Raw genomic sequence first — 14,984 nt, forward strand, 5'->3', positions numbered from 1 at the left:
TTAAAAAAAGTTGTTTCTTCTTAAACCATGAAAATAATTGGGGTGTGGAAATGATTCTTGTGGTTTGTTTTTGCCTTTCCCTTGCTACTGATTTCTGCAGTGCTGGACATCTCTGTTCCCATTGTTTTTGCCAGTTAAGGGCTGGGCCCATGGAGGAGCTTACATGCAAGTGGGATATAAGTGCTTGGTTTCAAAATGCAGACTTAAAAGATGCTGTTATTTTTCAATTCTAGAGGCACATAGCATCCTCTGTAGGTACTTGGCACACTCAGTTTTTAAAGTGAAACCTCATTAGGACTGAGCACTGATGGTTTTGAGCAGGTTGATTTTCATTTGCATTTCTGTCTCTACAAACCAGATATTCCTTCATCTCTTTTCCCCAAGAGATCAGTGGAAAAGCATTGTCATAGCATTTCAGCTGGGGCAGATTCTGCACATAATTTAGCAGAGTCCCTTATATTCTTGGGTAGTATGTTCTGGTTTAGAGGGTGGTGGGGTTTCATTAAGGACAGAACAAAATCAGTTGTGGAACAAGGTGATGTCTCTGACAATGTTTGTTGCAGATGCTTGGGTGGAGTATGTGAAAGCCGAAGCAAAGAAAAGAACACTTTGTGTTATTAAATCAGGATCAGATTTTTTGTAGCTTCTGAAGGAAGACCTTAGTCACTTAATTAAGACTAATTTGAGATTCCCCTTTTTTTTTTCTTTTATTGTTTTTTTCCTTCCTGATTTGCTATGAATTTTTATTGCTTAAAGATCTAGGAGTGGAAGGAGAGGCAAGGATTCAACTGAAGTGATCTTGATTCTTTTAGTAAAAATACAGACATACAGTGATGAACCTCACAGGCACACTGAACTATGGACTTCACACATTCTGGGGAATATTGCTTTGCATCCCTCAAGCACGTCTTAAAGTGCAGAAAAAATATATAAAGGACATATAAAGCTAGAAGAAAAAAGAGGGCCTACAGGAAAATGCAGGGTATGAATTAGTTACCTTCACCTCATGTTTCAGAACTACCTCTTACCTTGCTAGATGGTTTATCTTTTCACCTGCCTGTATAATTGCAGCAGTACAGGGTGTTACCACATCTTTTACAGTTTAACATTGTGCTTTCGTCAGATCCAGTCATTCCAGTGTTCTGTCTTGGGGTTTTATTGAAAACCTATATTTGCCTATATTGTTCATATAGGTATTAACGATTTTTTTTTTTCTTTCACTAGATTTTTTTGTAATTAAAAGCATATACAACTCTTGTGGGTTTTCCAGAAATCAACTGTTTTTGACTTAATCTGAAGTCTTTATAAACATGCAGAACCATTTGTTTCCTGAATTCCAGGTAGGAATAATTTGGTGTTCAAGGATGGAGGGGTAAAATTGGCTTTGTAATCCATCTCTTAGCAATATACTCTAGACGCTGTTTCAAAATGACCTTGATGAACCGGGGGAAATAGCCAAAATTAGTGAAGTAAAATTTAAGAGGTATTCACTGTTACAATTTGCCAGTACAGGGCAGGGAAGAGGTAGTATTAGAAGATTAATATGGGGCTGATAGTGTACTGCAAATTGAATAAGCTAACAGCATCTGAAAGAGATCAAAAAGAATTGCTTTGCTGTAATTTGTAAGAGTACTTCACTTTGTATCTTTCTCTGTCCATTTTGGACCCTGCATTTTAAAGTAAATAGTTGGGGGAAGGTGTTCATCACAGGACAATAACAGAGGTCTTAAAACATATGAAAGCTACGAGTTTAGAAGAACTTTAGAGTAAATAATTTGTTCAGCTCAACAGGAGACAGACAAGTACTTTTAAAAACAATATTCAAATATGTAAATGGTTGAGAGGGGTGAACTGCTGTAATCTGCAAACTGTAATCACTGTGTGCTGACTGTAGGAGAAGCTGTAGCCTGATTTGAGGCTGTTCCCTGACTCTGAGCACTGTGTCTGGGAGGCAGCAGACTCCCTTTTGCTGGAGAGCTGTTTTGGGAGGGATTTGACAGTCAGCTGCTATAGCTTTGTCTGGATGTTTGTGAACCTGCCCCTGCATGGTGGTGGCTCAGCTGTTCCCTGAGATCCTGTCCCACCTAACCTCTCTCTCTGCGGTTTCACTGGAAAGAATTCCCGTGGCTGTAACAAACTTAGCTTTTGTTGTTACAGCATTCCACAGTTCTGCTGGATCTAACTAATGGCTTGCAAATGTTTACAGTGTGCAAGTGCTGTACAAGTAGGGGTAGCAAGAACAAAATTATGCTCCTTCAGCTTCCCATTATACACAGGAAGATGAGATTGAGTTGTGTGTGCTGTGTTGCTGATACTGACCTTGCTCTAGCTCCCTGTAGTTCTCCAGCAGTTCACTCTGCTGGGTTCCCTTTAATCTAATTTTTAAATCCCTTAGCTTTTTGGGCAAGAAGAGGGCACGTGTTGCCCTTCTCCCAGTTTGTGTTGGCTCACTGACAAGCCAAGTAAGTCAGATCACTTGGTTTTTTCCTTGATGAGGACACTTAATTTGGGTACTCTGCTCTGCCTCCTACCAGATATCACAAAATGCATGACCCTCATACCTCTCAGGCTTCAGCTTTTCTTTCAAACTTGGTTTGGTGAATGAATTCAACAGTTATTACTAGGGGTCTGATGCTGTATAAATCCTTGGAACAGCTAGAAAACCTTGCAAAATGCGAAGGTGTAGTAATTAATATTACAAAACCTTACCTTACCAAAGGTAATGATGAAGCGGTTAACAAAATTAATTTTGTTAATTGAAATAGGTCTGATGTTTCCCTGGATTCGAGGCAGATAGAATCTGAAACCTTTCTTGATTTCTTTTCTGCACCCTTCAGACATACATTCTCTTTTTTATAAAAGAGATCATGAAATACCTAAATGATGAAGTTAAGGTCACGGGAAATCTGTTGCTAATTCAGGAATAAACACCAGATCATCAGACTTCCTTAATCCTAAAGTTCATATTTTATTATGAACTCAAAACCTCTTCTATATTTGTAGCGCTACAATTTTCCCAGAATAAAGTGTAATAAGATGGTCAGAATAAAAACCCCTCAAGGCTGAGCTGGCATTTTTCAAATACTAAGTACATGGGGATATGTCCAGCAAGCCACTGGAAGAGCCACCTATCATTATCTCCCACAGAGAACTTCAACACTGTATAAAATGGAGTCACAACTCCTGATAAATGCTTTTCAAAAGTTTCTTAGTTAACCAAAATTGTTGCAATCCTGGAGGAAAAACTGTGGTGTGCATTTACCTCCATCATCTATGTATTTGTTTGCCAAAGGAAGCAAAAGGATATTTTGCTATGAACTTTCTATGTTACCCACTATAAGGGAAAACCTAAATGTTGTCCTTGATGTGGACATTTGCATTATTTTCTTATCTAGTCCTATACTTAATTTTTTTCCACAGTAATTTTATAAAAGAATGGTTCACTGATGCTGAATTTCTTAACTGGAAGCAAGGGGCAATTGTAGCTTGTCCTTTAATGCTAGAAATTCCTTGTAACAGTCTCAGTCATCTTTTTCCCATTAACCAGTGGAGCAGGTGTTCTCTTTGTTCTGTGCAGAGACCTTCATGGACCCCATCACTGCAGTGAGTGCCTCCCAAGCACTCTTCTGAAAACATCCTGCTGGGATAGGAAAATATTGCTATCCTTATTTTGTAGATGATCAGCTGAGATATTTGGTGATCTGCCCACAGCCAAGCTTGAAATCCGTGGGAGAGTTAAGAATAAGACCTGCAGTCCCTGCTCACTGCCTTTTTTTTTTTTTTTTTGCACCAGCTGTGAACTTCAGTTGCATGTTTAGAAGATGATGTTGACTTTTCCAAATCTATTGGTTTATAATTTTGTTGCTGCCTATTCTTCTATATAACTTTTTTACTTTGTTTAAAAGTTTTAAAAAAATCCTGGAACCTCTAAACTTCTAAATCTACTTATTTCCTATCTTATCAAAAGAGGAGGGATAATTTTTGCTGATTTGCCATCTTATTTATAAATATTTAGTAGGGATGAGCTGAGGCTGGCACATGTGCTGGAAGTTTGGTAAGTCTAAGTGAACTGATAGATTCTAGTTATTAAGTCACTACTTCAGCTGTTCAAGCTAGAGGAAAAATACAGGATGACCATCCTAAACAGCAGCTCCAGCCTTCTGTTGGACCCGAAACACTTACAAAATGCTTTTAGCCTCATCTTCTTTTGTACTTCTTGTATTTTGTTCTTGGAGGTGAGTGAACAGTCTGACTTTTCAGAGCTGTTGAGCTCTTGCAACACCATACTGAATTTGGGAAACTGCCCAGGAGGCCAATTGCCCTGCAGTCTCACTGGCAAAGGATCATCAGCATTTGAGAGAGTGGAGATTCATGTCAAAATAGCAAATTGAGTGCATTTTTAAGACCAAGTTCTGCTGTGTAGCAGGTGTGTGTGTCTGTGTAATGTGAAATACAACCTCTAATACAACCACAGGTCGGTGGGCTGGATGCAGAAATTGTAATTGAATTGTAGGGATTGTGTTACACGGCTTGTCACACTAGGTAAGACCAGGAGGGATTTTGATTTTTATGCTTAAAATTAGGGTTATTGTGTGGGATTCTGGTTAAAAGCAGACTGGATTTGTTAGCTCCCAGGAAAGAACTGTTTTGTGTCTGCTGCAAAACTGTAACACTATAGCACTGAATTGGGTGGTGGTGTTGGTGCAACAATACCCTTGTACAATGAGTGTCCTTCTGAGGTGAGCTGGGAAGCCAGTCTGGCCCATACTGTGTTATGATGTTAGGCCTCCTTGTCTTTAGGAATGAATTGGTTCCTCACAGGATGTGCTGAGCTCCTGACAGTGGTTTTTTGGGTTTTTTTTGGTTTTTTTTTATAAGTACTGATCTTAGAAAGTAAAACTTGAGTCTTTAATGTGTCTTCCCATATCTGTCTAATACCAGTGAGAGTAATCTTGTATTTCACCAGAACTACAAGTGTTTAGTTTCCAGTGTCCTGGATAATTGGTGGTTTCTCTGAAAAGACTTGGACAACTGCTGTAGCAAGATGTCTCCAAAGAAATTCCCTGTGAAATCAAAGGTGAAGGTGTTAAGACACCCAGACAATAAAACTTAGGTCAAAGTAGCCAGCAGAAGGGGCCATAGAGGAACAGGTTGTCCTTTAAGCTTCACTGCATTGTGTGAGGTGTCACCCCTCTCTTTCTGTAATCAGATTTCATGAAGGAAGAAAAGCTATTCTTTCCTCATGTAATTCAATGAGAGCCCTCAGCTAGATGATCAGCAGGAAGAGCACCTGCCTTCCTTGCTTTAGATTTGGTGATAGACCCCAGTTTTTGATAGGAGCTGGTTAATCCATAATCCAAGCATGTGGCCACAGCAACACCTGCCACGCAGGTGAGCTTTTAATCTTGTTAATATACAAATATAATATAGATTTTTGTATTAACCTCACACACATACACACCCAATAGTAAATGTCACGAGTAGGAAAATTTAATAAAATGAGATTATAAATGTCTAATGTATTTTTTGTTGGGCAATAAAGTTGCCCATGTGTTGTAATTGAGGTCTGAAGTTAACTTGCTTGCTGAGGCCTCTCTAGGGTAGATTACGCAGACTAAGAGAGCATGTGAAAAAATTGTTTTTCATGCTCTGCTTTTCTTCCTGTTTTGTCCACTAGCCTTTCCTCCTTTGCTCTGTCTTGGGTTGGTGCCCACTGTAATATCTACTGCCGTCAAACTCAGCACTTAAAAATTAGGCACATGTTTGAAACATCTGCTTATTTGAGACCCTCCACAGTGACTATTAACTTTTGCCTCTGATGTTTTCCAAAGCCCTTGGTTCTTTTCTCGTCTCCTGAGTGACCCTGATGCAGTCCTCCAGAGATCTGTAAAGCAGAATCCTCTACTTCCTGATTGTGTAGACATTGGAAGGTGAGGTCTGAGGAAAGTTTGGGTTCAGGCTTAAATATTCTAAGGCTCCCATGCGTTGTATAGGTGGACCTTGTGAAATGTAGGTCTGAAGTACCTCATGTGCAGTTCTACACTGAATTTTCACACGGCTCGTTTCTGATCTGCACAGAGAGGTGTTACCTGGCTTTTCTCCAGACACTCATGAACAGTTGTTTGGGGAGGACCGTGTCTAGTTCATCAAATGAGGAAGATCTGAATTAAATCCCAATCCCACACAGACAAAATGGTGGTTTGGTTTAAAAGGTTTGTGACCCGTCAATGTATGTCTGAATCCCACTTGTGGTGGTTTTCAGGCTTAAGTAGAATACGTGTAAAATATTGCCATTTGAATTAGGTCAGTGCAGAGCTGGGCTTACCAGGGGAGTTGATGGGACAGAGCCTTCTGATCAGTGAAGGCTGCTTTGCCATTTATGCTTCAGGTCATTTTATAGGGTTGCTGTCACGGTCCTTCTGACTGTACAATATCTTCTTGGCTGCTTAATGGTGATGTAGAAATGAATACTCCCGTGCAAGGTACTGGTAGGTCGCACACAATGCTCTCAAAATAATTTTGGAGTAAGTTTAAAAAACTGGATTATCTGACCTATCACAGAAGGCACAGAATCTGCCCTATAGGCTTCTTGGGGCAGAAATCCTCTCTTTGGAAATTGAGATAGATGAAAAGAAGGAACACTTTCCAGGGAAGAAACTGAGCCAAAATGATTTGGAGCACAAAAAATTCTCTTAGGACTGGGGACTGTACTCCATTTACCACTCTGTTACCTTTAGCAGATCTCTCTTCTCAATAAATTTGACCTAAAGTTGTAATTTTGGTCCTTGTCAAATTCATCTTAATTTGCTGCTCTGATGGTGTATTTTTTCCAGCAGATCTCCCATCTTTTCTTCGTACAGACTGGTTGGTGTTTCATCACAGTTACTGTCTTCTTTGTGATCTATTGGCAGGGGTTAGGAAGGAAATTGTGCAGGACTCATCTGCAGAGCTTCCCAGATACAGACCAGTGTTTCATGGGAACAAACTCTTGTTCGTTTCTTACAGGTACTGCAAAATTGCTTTGAGATGCCAATAACTAAAAAGATGAAAATCTCTAAAGAAGTGATAAAAATTACCGTTATTTCATTTTTAAAGGGTTTTTTTGTACTATTTTTTTTCTTTTTTTTTGGCCATGAGAGGGTTTTTTCTTTAGGTTTTTTTTAGCCAGCAGAGGGAGTTCAAGCCCTTATTTTACACTGACTCTGCAGGCTGGGCTGTGTGATCAGCACTTCTGGATGCACTTAATGGAACATTCTCAGCATAGTTAAGTGCTGGGGCCTGAATCAAGGGAGTTGGAATACAATCAGGTTTTGTTTTTTAATGGCAAAACATAAAAAGGTATGTTTTGAGGCAGTGAATGTGTATCAGTAATACACATTTATTTGTACCAAGATGTTTATATCTGTAACACTTCTGCACTGTGCTTGGAGTATGAAAATGTAGGGGTGTGAAAGTGGCACTTCTTATAAAGTGCCAAATTCAGGGCTTTTTTATCTCATAGTTAAATGCTATTTACTGTTAATGAGATTTCAGAACAATCTCTGATCTTTGAGAACCCCATAGAGCAGCAGTGGACAGAATGTTTTGGAAGTAACTTCTATCTTTTAATGCAGTGATCAAATTTTCTTGTAGATGGTTATTGGGAAAAAAACTTAGTTCTTCCTTCCTTTAGGTTTTTAGTGTATTATTCTACAACCTGTATGTTCTGGTGAGAGGAACATTCTTCTGCATCTTGTATTTCAAACCAAGAATAGTAATGAAATAGGTGAAAATAAATCAAGCACTGCTGGGTTTCCTTTAAATGTATAACTGTAGTTCCTCTATGACAATAAACTCTCAACTGAGCATTCAGCCCTGAGCAGTTCCTTTATACTAGTTCAAGCTGATAACTGAAAATGTAAACCACATTTTAAAGTAATTCATTGTATACTCTGGGCTGACAAATGTTAAATTACACAAATTTGAGCAGATGCACATGTTGTTGCCCTAGAATTCTGGACAGATTCTTCAGAACTGAGCAGCTTGTTCTTGTGTGCAGATATGTATTGACAAAAATTACTTGGCTAGTTTCTCAGATTTCCTGAAACTGGCACTATACAAATGTCTATTTTTGCTGCAAGGAAAACTGAAATGTTCAAACTTTTGAGGACTTAATTATAGGTAGGCTGAACCTCAAGACCCACGTTACAGCATTTCCCCTTTTTCACTTAAACCTGATGGGCTACCACTTGTGTTTATACAGCATTGCAAGCTAAATTTAGACGTAGTAGTAAGGACTAAAACAAATTGTGCTTTGTCAGGAGAGCGAAGAAAGGAACTGAGCAGTGAAAACAGTGAGGGGAGTCGGCGTGTCTGGCATTGACACAGTGCTGCGAAATCAACGCTTTGATGGGCTATAAAGCATAATAACAGCTGTGTGAAAGATTTGCTGTGCTTAGCTGGCATTATCTCTTGTGCAGAGGAAAGTACATTGTAAACCAGTAAAAATTAACTGCCACGGCACAATGATGGTTTTGTGACTGGGAATTCAGATAAAGTTTTGCCGCTGTTGGCGGAATGATGAAAAGGACTGGGACCATTTGCATACAGGTGAGGAGAGGTGGTGATGTCCTGTGCTCCCCAGAGGCCAAAGCACCGCAGATATGCAAAGCTTCAGCTCTAAGTGCTGCCTTTAATTTAATCTGGTTTGTTTGGTTTTTTTTTTTTTTTTCTTTTAGCCTGGTTGTAGAGTAGGAGAAAAGGGTCTTGGGAAATGGACAATCCCAGGAAACGTCATTGGGTGGCAGCAGAGCATTTACCACTTGCCGTGGCATCCCAGCAAAATAAAGCCAGAAAGAGCTGCAGTTCTGCATGTTTGTGATATAGGTAACTGCAGATGAGATCTCAGAATGGTATTTGTAGTGAGACAGCCTTTCGTGTTCGAGACACGAGATTTTTCTCCAAAAGTGTTTTTGCATGTATGTATGTGTCTGTGTATATATGTAAAAATATATATTTATATATAAACCTGTATGTGCATGTAAACATAAAAGCTGTGGCTCTGCAGGTGAGGTTTGCTCTGTGATAGTGAGGAGCTTTAATGTAATGACTGGAACTACTAGCTCCCAAATTAGATCCCATATCCCTGGCAGCCCAGGCTTGTTCCCAAGAGATACATCTTGCTGCTGGTGCAAATGAAAGCATCTAGGAGTTCTAAATTAATTTTTCTACTGTAAAGAATCAAGTGGGTCTGTGATTGTGGCCAGAAAAAGTGATAGTTTTAATAACAAGAAACTTTCTGGTTTTCTGTAGTAAAAATAAGACAAGCAGGACAGTGTTTGTTGCCCTTTTAGGAAGAAGTTAACCTTTCCATATTTATTCTACAGCATGAGTATTTGGCCATTTTGGATAATGTAGATAGTGCTTGAAAGACTTCAAAAATCTGTTCTATATTTGGAACTAGGAGCTAAGTGTGTTTTGGGTGTGTTCATTTTAGTCAAGACAGAGCATTTGGTTTTCTTTGTTTTGTGTTTTCCTTTAAAACTTCACTGCATAGCTCACACAAAGGAATGTGTCATGGCCTTAAGGAGAACACAGACTGCAATAGGCATACATATAAACGTGCTTGTTTCCTTTATGGAGTTACATCTTTGTGTGCTAGCTTTTTTTTTTGCTGCTATTGTAAGTAAATCTCTTACCTTCCAACTACCCATTCTGCTGTCACCGCCTGTGGAAATGCCATCCATCTCCTACTTTATGGGCAATGTCGCTGCAAATGTGGAAACTCAGTGACTGGGTGGAATTTAACATCTTTCTTTTGCTACTTCACCTGCGAATAAGAAAGTTAACACTGTCCCCATGGACTTCCTTCAGGCATCAGGGACAGGTTGGCTTTGGGAATTGTTTGTTCGTGGAGTAGGGAGGGACCTCTGTGGTTCACTGCTCTTACCGAGCACCGAATGTCAGGTACCAATCATTATAGTCTGGCCTGAGGATCTTGCCTTAGTAATGCTGAGATTTTTCTGAACTACACTGATTTCTGTTTGGTTCAAGCCCAAGGCCCACAGAAACAAGAACAAGCTCTGAATAAGCTCTGCCCTGTTTTGAAGCTCTCATGGAGCTCAGGGTTCAGTACTTGCTTCTGTATCTCAAGAAGTTATGATCTTGCATGAATAAGAGGCAGCATTTTCTGGATATCAGCTCACTGGGTGCCCTAAACCCTTGTTTGCTGGTGGCATATGGCCTCTTCAAGGAATAAAGGCTTTTGGCTCCTGCAAGGCTTAATAAAGCCTATTTTTATACATGTGAGTACTGTTGGGAACTCTCTGAAGAAAGGTATCTCTAAAACTATATTGCTGTTTTGTTTGTACGGATTGCTGCAAGAGATTCTCAACTGATGTCTCAACTTCTAGTAACTAAGGCATAAGATACTTGTCTTAAAGGGTGGAAAATTAGGCAAGAATCAATGTGAGACAATAAACCTGTTCAGTCATAGGAAGGTTTCTTGTGTTTGGACTGGATGTCATGAGTTATTATGTTGGATCATCTTTGTTCTATCTGCAGTGATTTAACTACAGTGAATTGACTTCATTCCTGTATTTTTCTCTTAATAGTTTAAGTAAATCCCTTGTTAATTGTTGCACCCATGCAGCTCTGGGATTATCTTTTTTTGCCTATACACAGGTGAAATGTCCCCTTATGCAGTGTTTCATAATTTGCTTCTATGCCTTGTGTACCTTTTGCAGAACATTAAGGTGGTAGACTGGAAATGACAGAAAGTGTGGTAGGTCAAATGTACAAACTCTTAGGAAACCCCACTTTGGCACTAATGTCTAACAGAGGAACACAGTTGTCAATGAGAATATGATGGTAGAAACAACATCTGAGCTTTTTCTCTGTAGGGAATTGATTAGAAGCCACTTTGGGATTATGATGGAAGAAAATGGTGACTCGTGGGAATGTTCTCATTTTTTTCATTTGTAGTACATGTAGCAGAATTTTCTTATTTTCTTTTGGATAAAGACACTGCTTGAGGAAAAAGTTCTGTTATTATAGAAATCCATTATACCTGGTCTAATACTGAAGTTTCATGTTCTTTTCAAGACTCTGTGCTGCTTCTCCCTCTTTCAGGGGTCAGCTCTCTAAATCTCAGCTTTATAACCCTTAGTTAATTAATAGCTCTTTGGAACACACTGCCTTTGGCTTTCATTTTCTTCACATTCAAGGATTTGCCAACCTGACTGCAGAAAAATCATGGTACCTATTGTTCTGCGCCTATTTTTCATGCTAACAATGGGAAAACTTGCTTTTTCCCCACAAGTTTGCAATGGCATCCTCATCTTCTGGAGGGGTTACTTCAAGAGGATAACCATTTCCTCCTAGTTCAGCTTCCCCGTGTCAAAGATACTTGATCATTTCCAGTGGGTGGAGAAGGGCAGTTTGCAGGATGATAATTCCATGTGTACCTGTTTCAAGGGGTGTATCTTAGGGCAAATCTCCAAGAGGCATAAAACCATCATGTTAACAAAATAACATGAGGATCTGTAATGTGAGCACTGACTGTAGAGCCCTTACAGCCTCAGTGGCTGCAGTCAAAGGCCATTCCTGGTAGTAACACTAGCAGGAATTTCTGAAGGTTCCTTTGGATCTGCTGTGGATTTGGCAAAAGTGCATCCAAACCTCGCGTTTAGAAGGCTGAATTTTGGGTTCAATGACTTGCCCATTTTAATGGAAGTTTGTTTTAGTTAGCTTCAGAATGGGCAATTGGGAAAGACCCTACACAAATTCTTGAGCAAACAAAGACGAAAGGAGGTACTGCTGTTGTGAAGGAGGGCACCTGAAATCATGAAAACATTCATGCATTTTTGGGGCAAATTGTTTCAAATCAGGGATTTACCCTCTTTTCCAGGGTACCACAGACTTCCGGAATTTCATGTGGCCCTATATAAAAGGAAGTGATTATGTATTATTCATAAAGTAATTTCAATCATTTTGTCTGTTTCCCTCAATTCACTAGCACAGGGCTTAAGGATTGATCACCTACTTAATTTAGCTTGAATTCACAGCTAAAGTACTCCAACTATGCTATTCCTGACACAAACCAGGGTTTGTCATGTTGTGCTATGTGAATCTGTGTTACGGGCTGCAAACCTTGCTGAGCCTGGAGGTCTATCCTCTCCAGAGCTGAGTAAAGTTCACAGCAAAATTGTCAGATGTCCCTTCTCCAGGAAGTGTGGCATTTTGAAGCATTACTTGCAGAGTTGCCAGAGTGGATGCCTTTCTGGAATGTGCAGTTTTAAACTTTTTAGATCTGCCTGATGATTTCTGGTGTCTGTGAGGGAGGATGATTAGATGAGGTGGCTGTAATGGCCCATCTTGATCTGAAACTGATGTCTTTTTCCACAGAAGTATTGGGTGATTGCTCAGTGCACATTCAGGAAAGTTCTCTCACTCTCCTTGTTGCATGCCCTGCTGAGTTGGGTTAAAAACAGAACTTTGTATTCTGAGAACATAGCCAAAGGTGGAAACCTGAGCTTCACAGGAAAGAAAGTAGATCCTTTTGGTATGTCAGAATGGCTTAGCTCTTGCAATAACCCCATGCTTTGCTCCGAATGGGAAGATTGAGACACTGAGTTCCTACTTCCTTAGGAGTGGTAGAAATTCAGATCCTGCTCTGCAGAATTTGTGGTTGTCTTTGAGCTGTTCTGCAGAAGAGTGAATTATTTCTTCATTCTAACTCCACTTAAAGGTGTGAAAGATTTCTTCTTGTTCCAGTGGCCTTTGGTCAGGCCTGGGATGTGTTCTGAAAACAAAAGGGACTGTCACTGTGTCTTTTTTTTCACCCTAAAGCAAATTTTCAGGTGACACTGAGTCAGGGTGGTGACACACCTGAGGGATGGATAAGAGGCACCTGGATAAGCTTGAGAAGTGAGCCCATGGGAATCTCATGAGGTTTAACAAGGCCAAGTGCTGGGGCTGCACCTGGGTCAGGTCAGCTCTTGGTATCAATGCAGGCTGGGGATGAGTGGATCCAGAATAGCCCTGTGAAAAGGATTTGGGGTTCCTGGTGGGTGAGAGGGTGGACATGAGCTGGGAATGTGCAATTGTAGCCTGGAAAGTCACCCGTGTCCTGGGCTGCATCCAAAGCACTGTGGGCAGCAGGAGAGAGAGGATTCTGCCCCAGGAGAGGGGGAGGATTCTGCCCCTTTTCTCCCCCAGGTGGGTGAAACCCCATCTGCTGTGCTGCCTCCAGCTCTGGAGTCCCAGCACAGGAAGGACATGGAGCTGCTGGAGAGAGTCCAGAGGAGGCCACCAAGGTAATGCAGCACCTCTTCTGTCAGGAAGGGCTGAGAGAATTGAGATTGTTCAGCCTGGAAAAGAGAAGGATTAAGGGTGACCTAACTGTGGCCTCCAGTGCCTGCAAGGAGCCTACAGAAAAGATGGAGACTTTTCACATGAGCATGGAGTAACAAGACAAGGGGAAATGGATTCAAACTGAGACTAGGTTTAGATTAGATATTTAAAAAAACTATTTATTATAGGGTGGTGAGGCCCTGGCAAAGGCTGCCCAGAAGCTGTGGCTACCCCATCCCTGTAACTGTTCAAGGCCTGGGATCTGAGCAACCTGGGATAGTGAAAGGTACCCCTACTCAGAGAAGAGAGCTTGGAATGAGATGATCTTTAAGGTGCCTTCCAACCCAAAGTACTCTAGGATTCTGTGATAAACATAGATTGGCAACATAGCCTAACCTCTTTGATTTTCCAAGAGCTTTGCCACTAAGAGAATGCAATACATTGCTGTAGAATTATTAGTAAAAAAAAAATATTTAGATGCTAGACATGTTCAGAAACAATTTTTTAATGTTTTTGTGGGTGCCTTCCTGAGTGTCTTGAAATTTTTGTATATCCAATTATGGTCTTCCATAGGAAAATTTTTGAAATTTGAATGTTCTTGTAATTGTATTAAGGTAGCTCAATGAAGAGAAAGGAGTAATTGTGAACTGGTAAAATTTACTCCTAAGTTCCCTGAAAAGAAGCATGAACAAGACTCAAAATTTCCACCATGGTTTAATATTTCAGAGATGCATAGAATAAATGTCATTTCATTTCATGCTATAGAATTTGTTTAAAATACATATTTTTCAAAAGAACTGGTGATTTAGGTTCTGTAATATTTGACATGTTTGTTATGTGCTTTCAGGGGCTCCTTTTACAAAGATAGGTAAGTATAATATTCTGGACAGCATTTACTTAGGGCAAAGGCAGTCTCTTTTTATTCTCAAATTCTTATGGTAGTGCCTTGAGGCTGGCTAAGATCCAGCTAGTGTTTGTTGTATGAGTACACAGAACAATAAATAATCCCTGTCATAAAGAAACTAACTTAAAGAGGCAGCATGAGCAGAGGGGCATAGAAAGCAGTAAAGATATAATAAAACAACATAAATTCCACTGTTTTGTTTTCCTGTTGAGATAAGGTGTGTTTTGGGGGAAACTGAGGGAATTGATGGAGGAAAGGATCTGGTTGAACCTTCACAGGAGGTAAAGGATGTTGGAAGGAAGCAGAGGTAAAAGACTAAGAAAGGAGGGTTGGAAAGGTGGCCCTAAACTGGATGGACAGTGATGAATCAGAGCCCCTGGATGAGCCCTGACTTAGGAACAATTTCCTTCCTGTTGAGAAGCATGGGGTGTTTTGCACATGTATTTGTGTACTCAAGAGCAGACACCTGCATGAGCTTCACTCGTGGTTTCTCAAGAAGAATACCTTTTTGAATATTTAGCAACATTCTTAAAAGCCCCTTTCAGGTTTTTCTCTGTTCCATGGAGCATAGCAATAGCTCCAGATTCTGAGATCCCCAAATCCTTTTTAAAGCTGTATGCATTTTGTGTCTCTTTTCAGACACGAGCTGTTTCCTGCACAAGGTTCACCATTCAGAAATTAATTTGAGGTGTGTGAGGGTTCTTGTTTTCAGTATATCAAGTGTTATCATCTATCCCCAAAATTTTGA

General features: G+C 40.1%; 1 protein-coding gene across 1 annotated transcript in view; it reads left to right on the top strand.

The window, feature by feature from the left end:
- The window catches only part of TPCN2 (two pore segment channel 2), a 31,549-nt gene extending 24,062 nt beyond the window's left edge, over positions 1-7,487 (top strand). The window contains exon 26 of the mRNA XM_062494492.1: positions 6,912-7,487. Coding sequence (XP_062350476.1) covers positions 6,912-7,036 — 125 coding nt within the window. The 3' untranslated portion in view covers positions 7,037-7,487. The remainder of the gene's footprint in view (positions 1-6,911) is intronic.
- The last annotated feature ends 7,497 nt before the right edge of the window (positions 7,488-14,984 follow it).

Source organism: Cinclus cinclus, chromosome 6 (genome assembly GCF_963662255.1).
Source record: "Cinclus cinclus chromosome 6, bCinCin1.1, whole genome shotgun sequence".
NCBI lineage: Eukaryota > Metazoa > Chordata > Aves > Passeriformes > Cinclidae > Cinclus > Cinclus cinclus.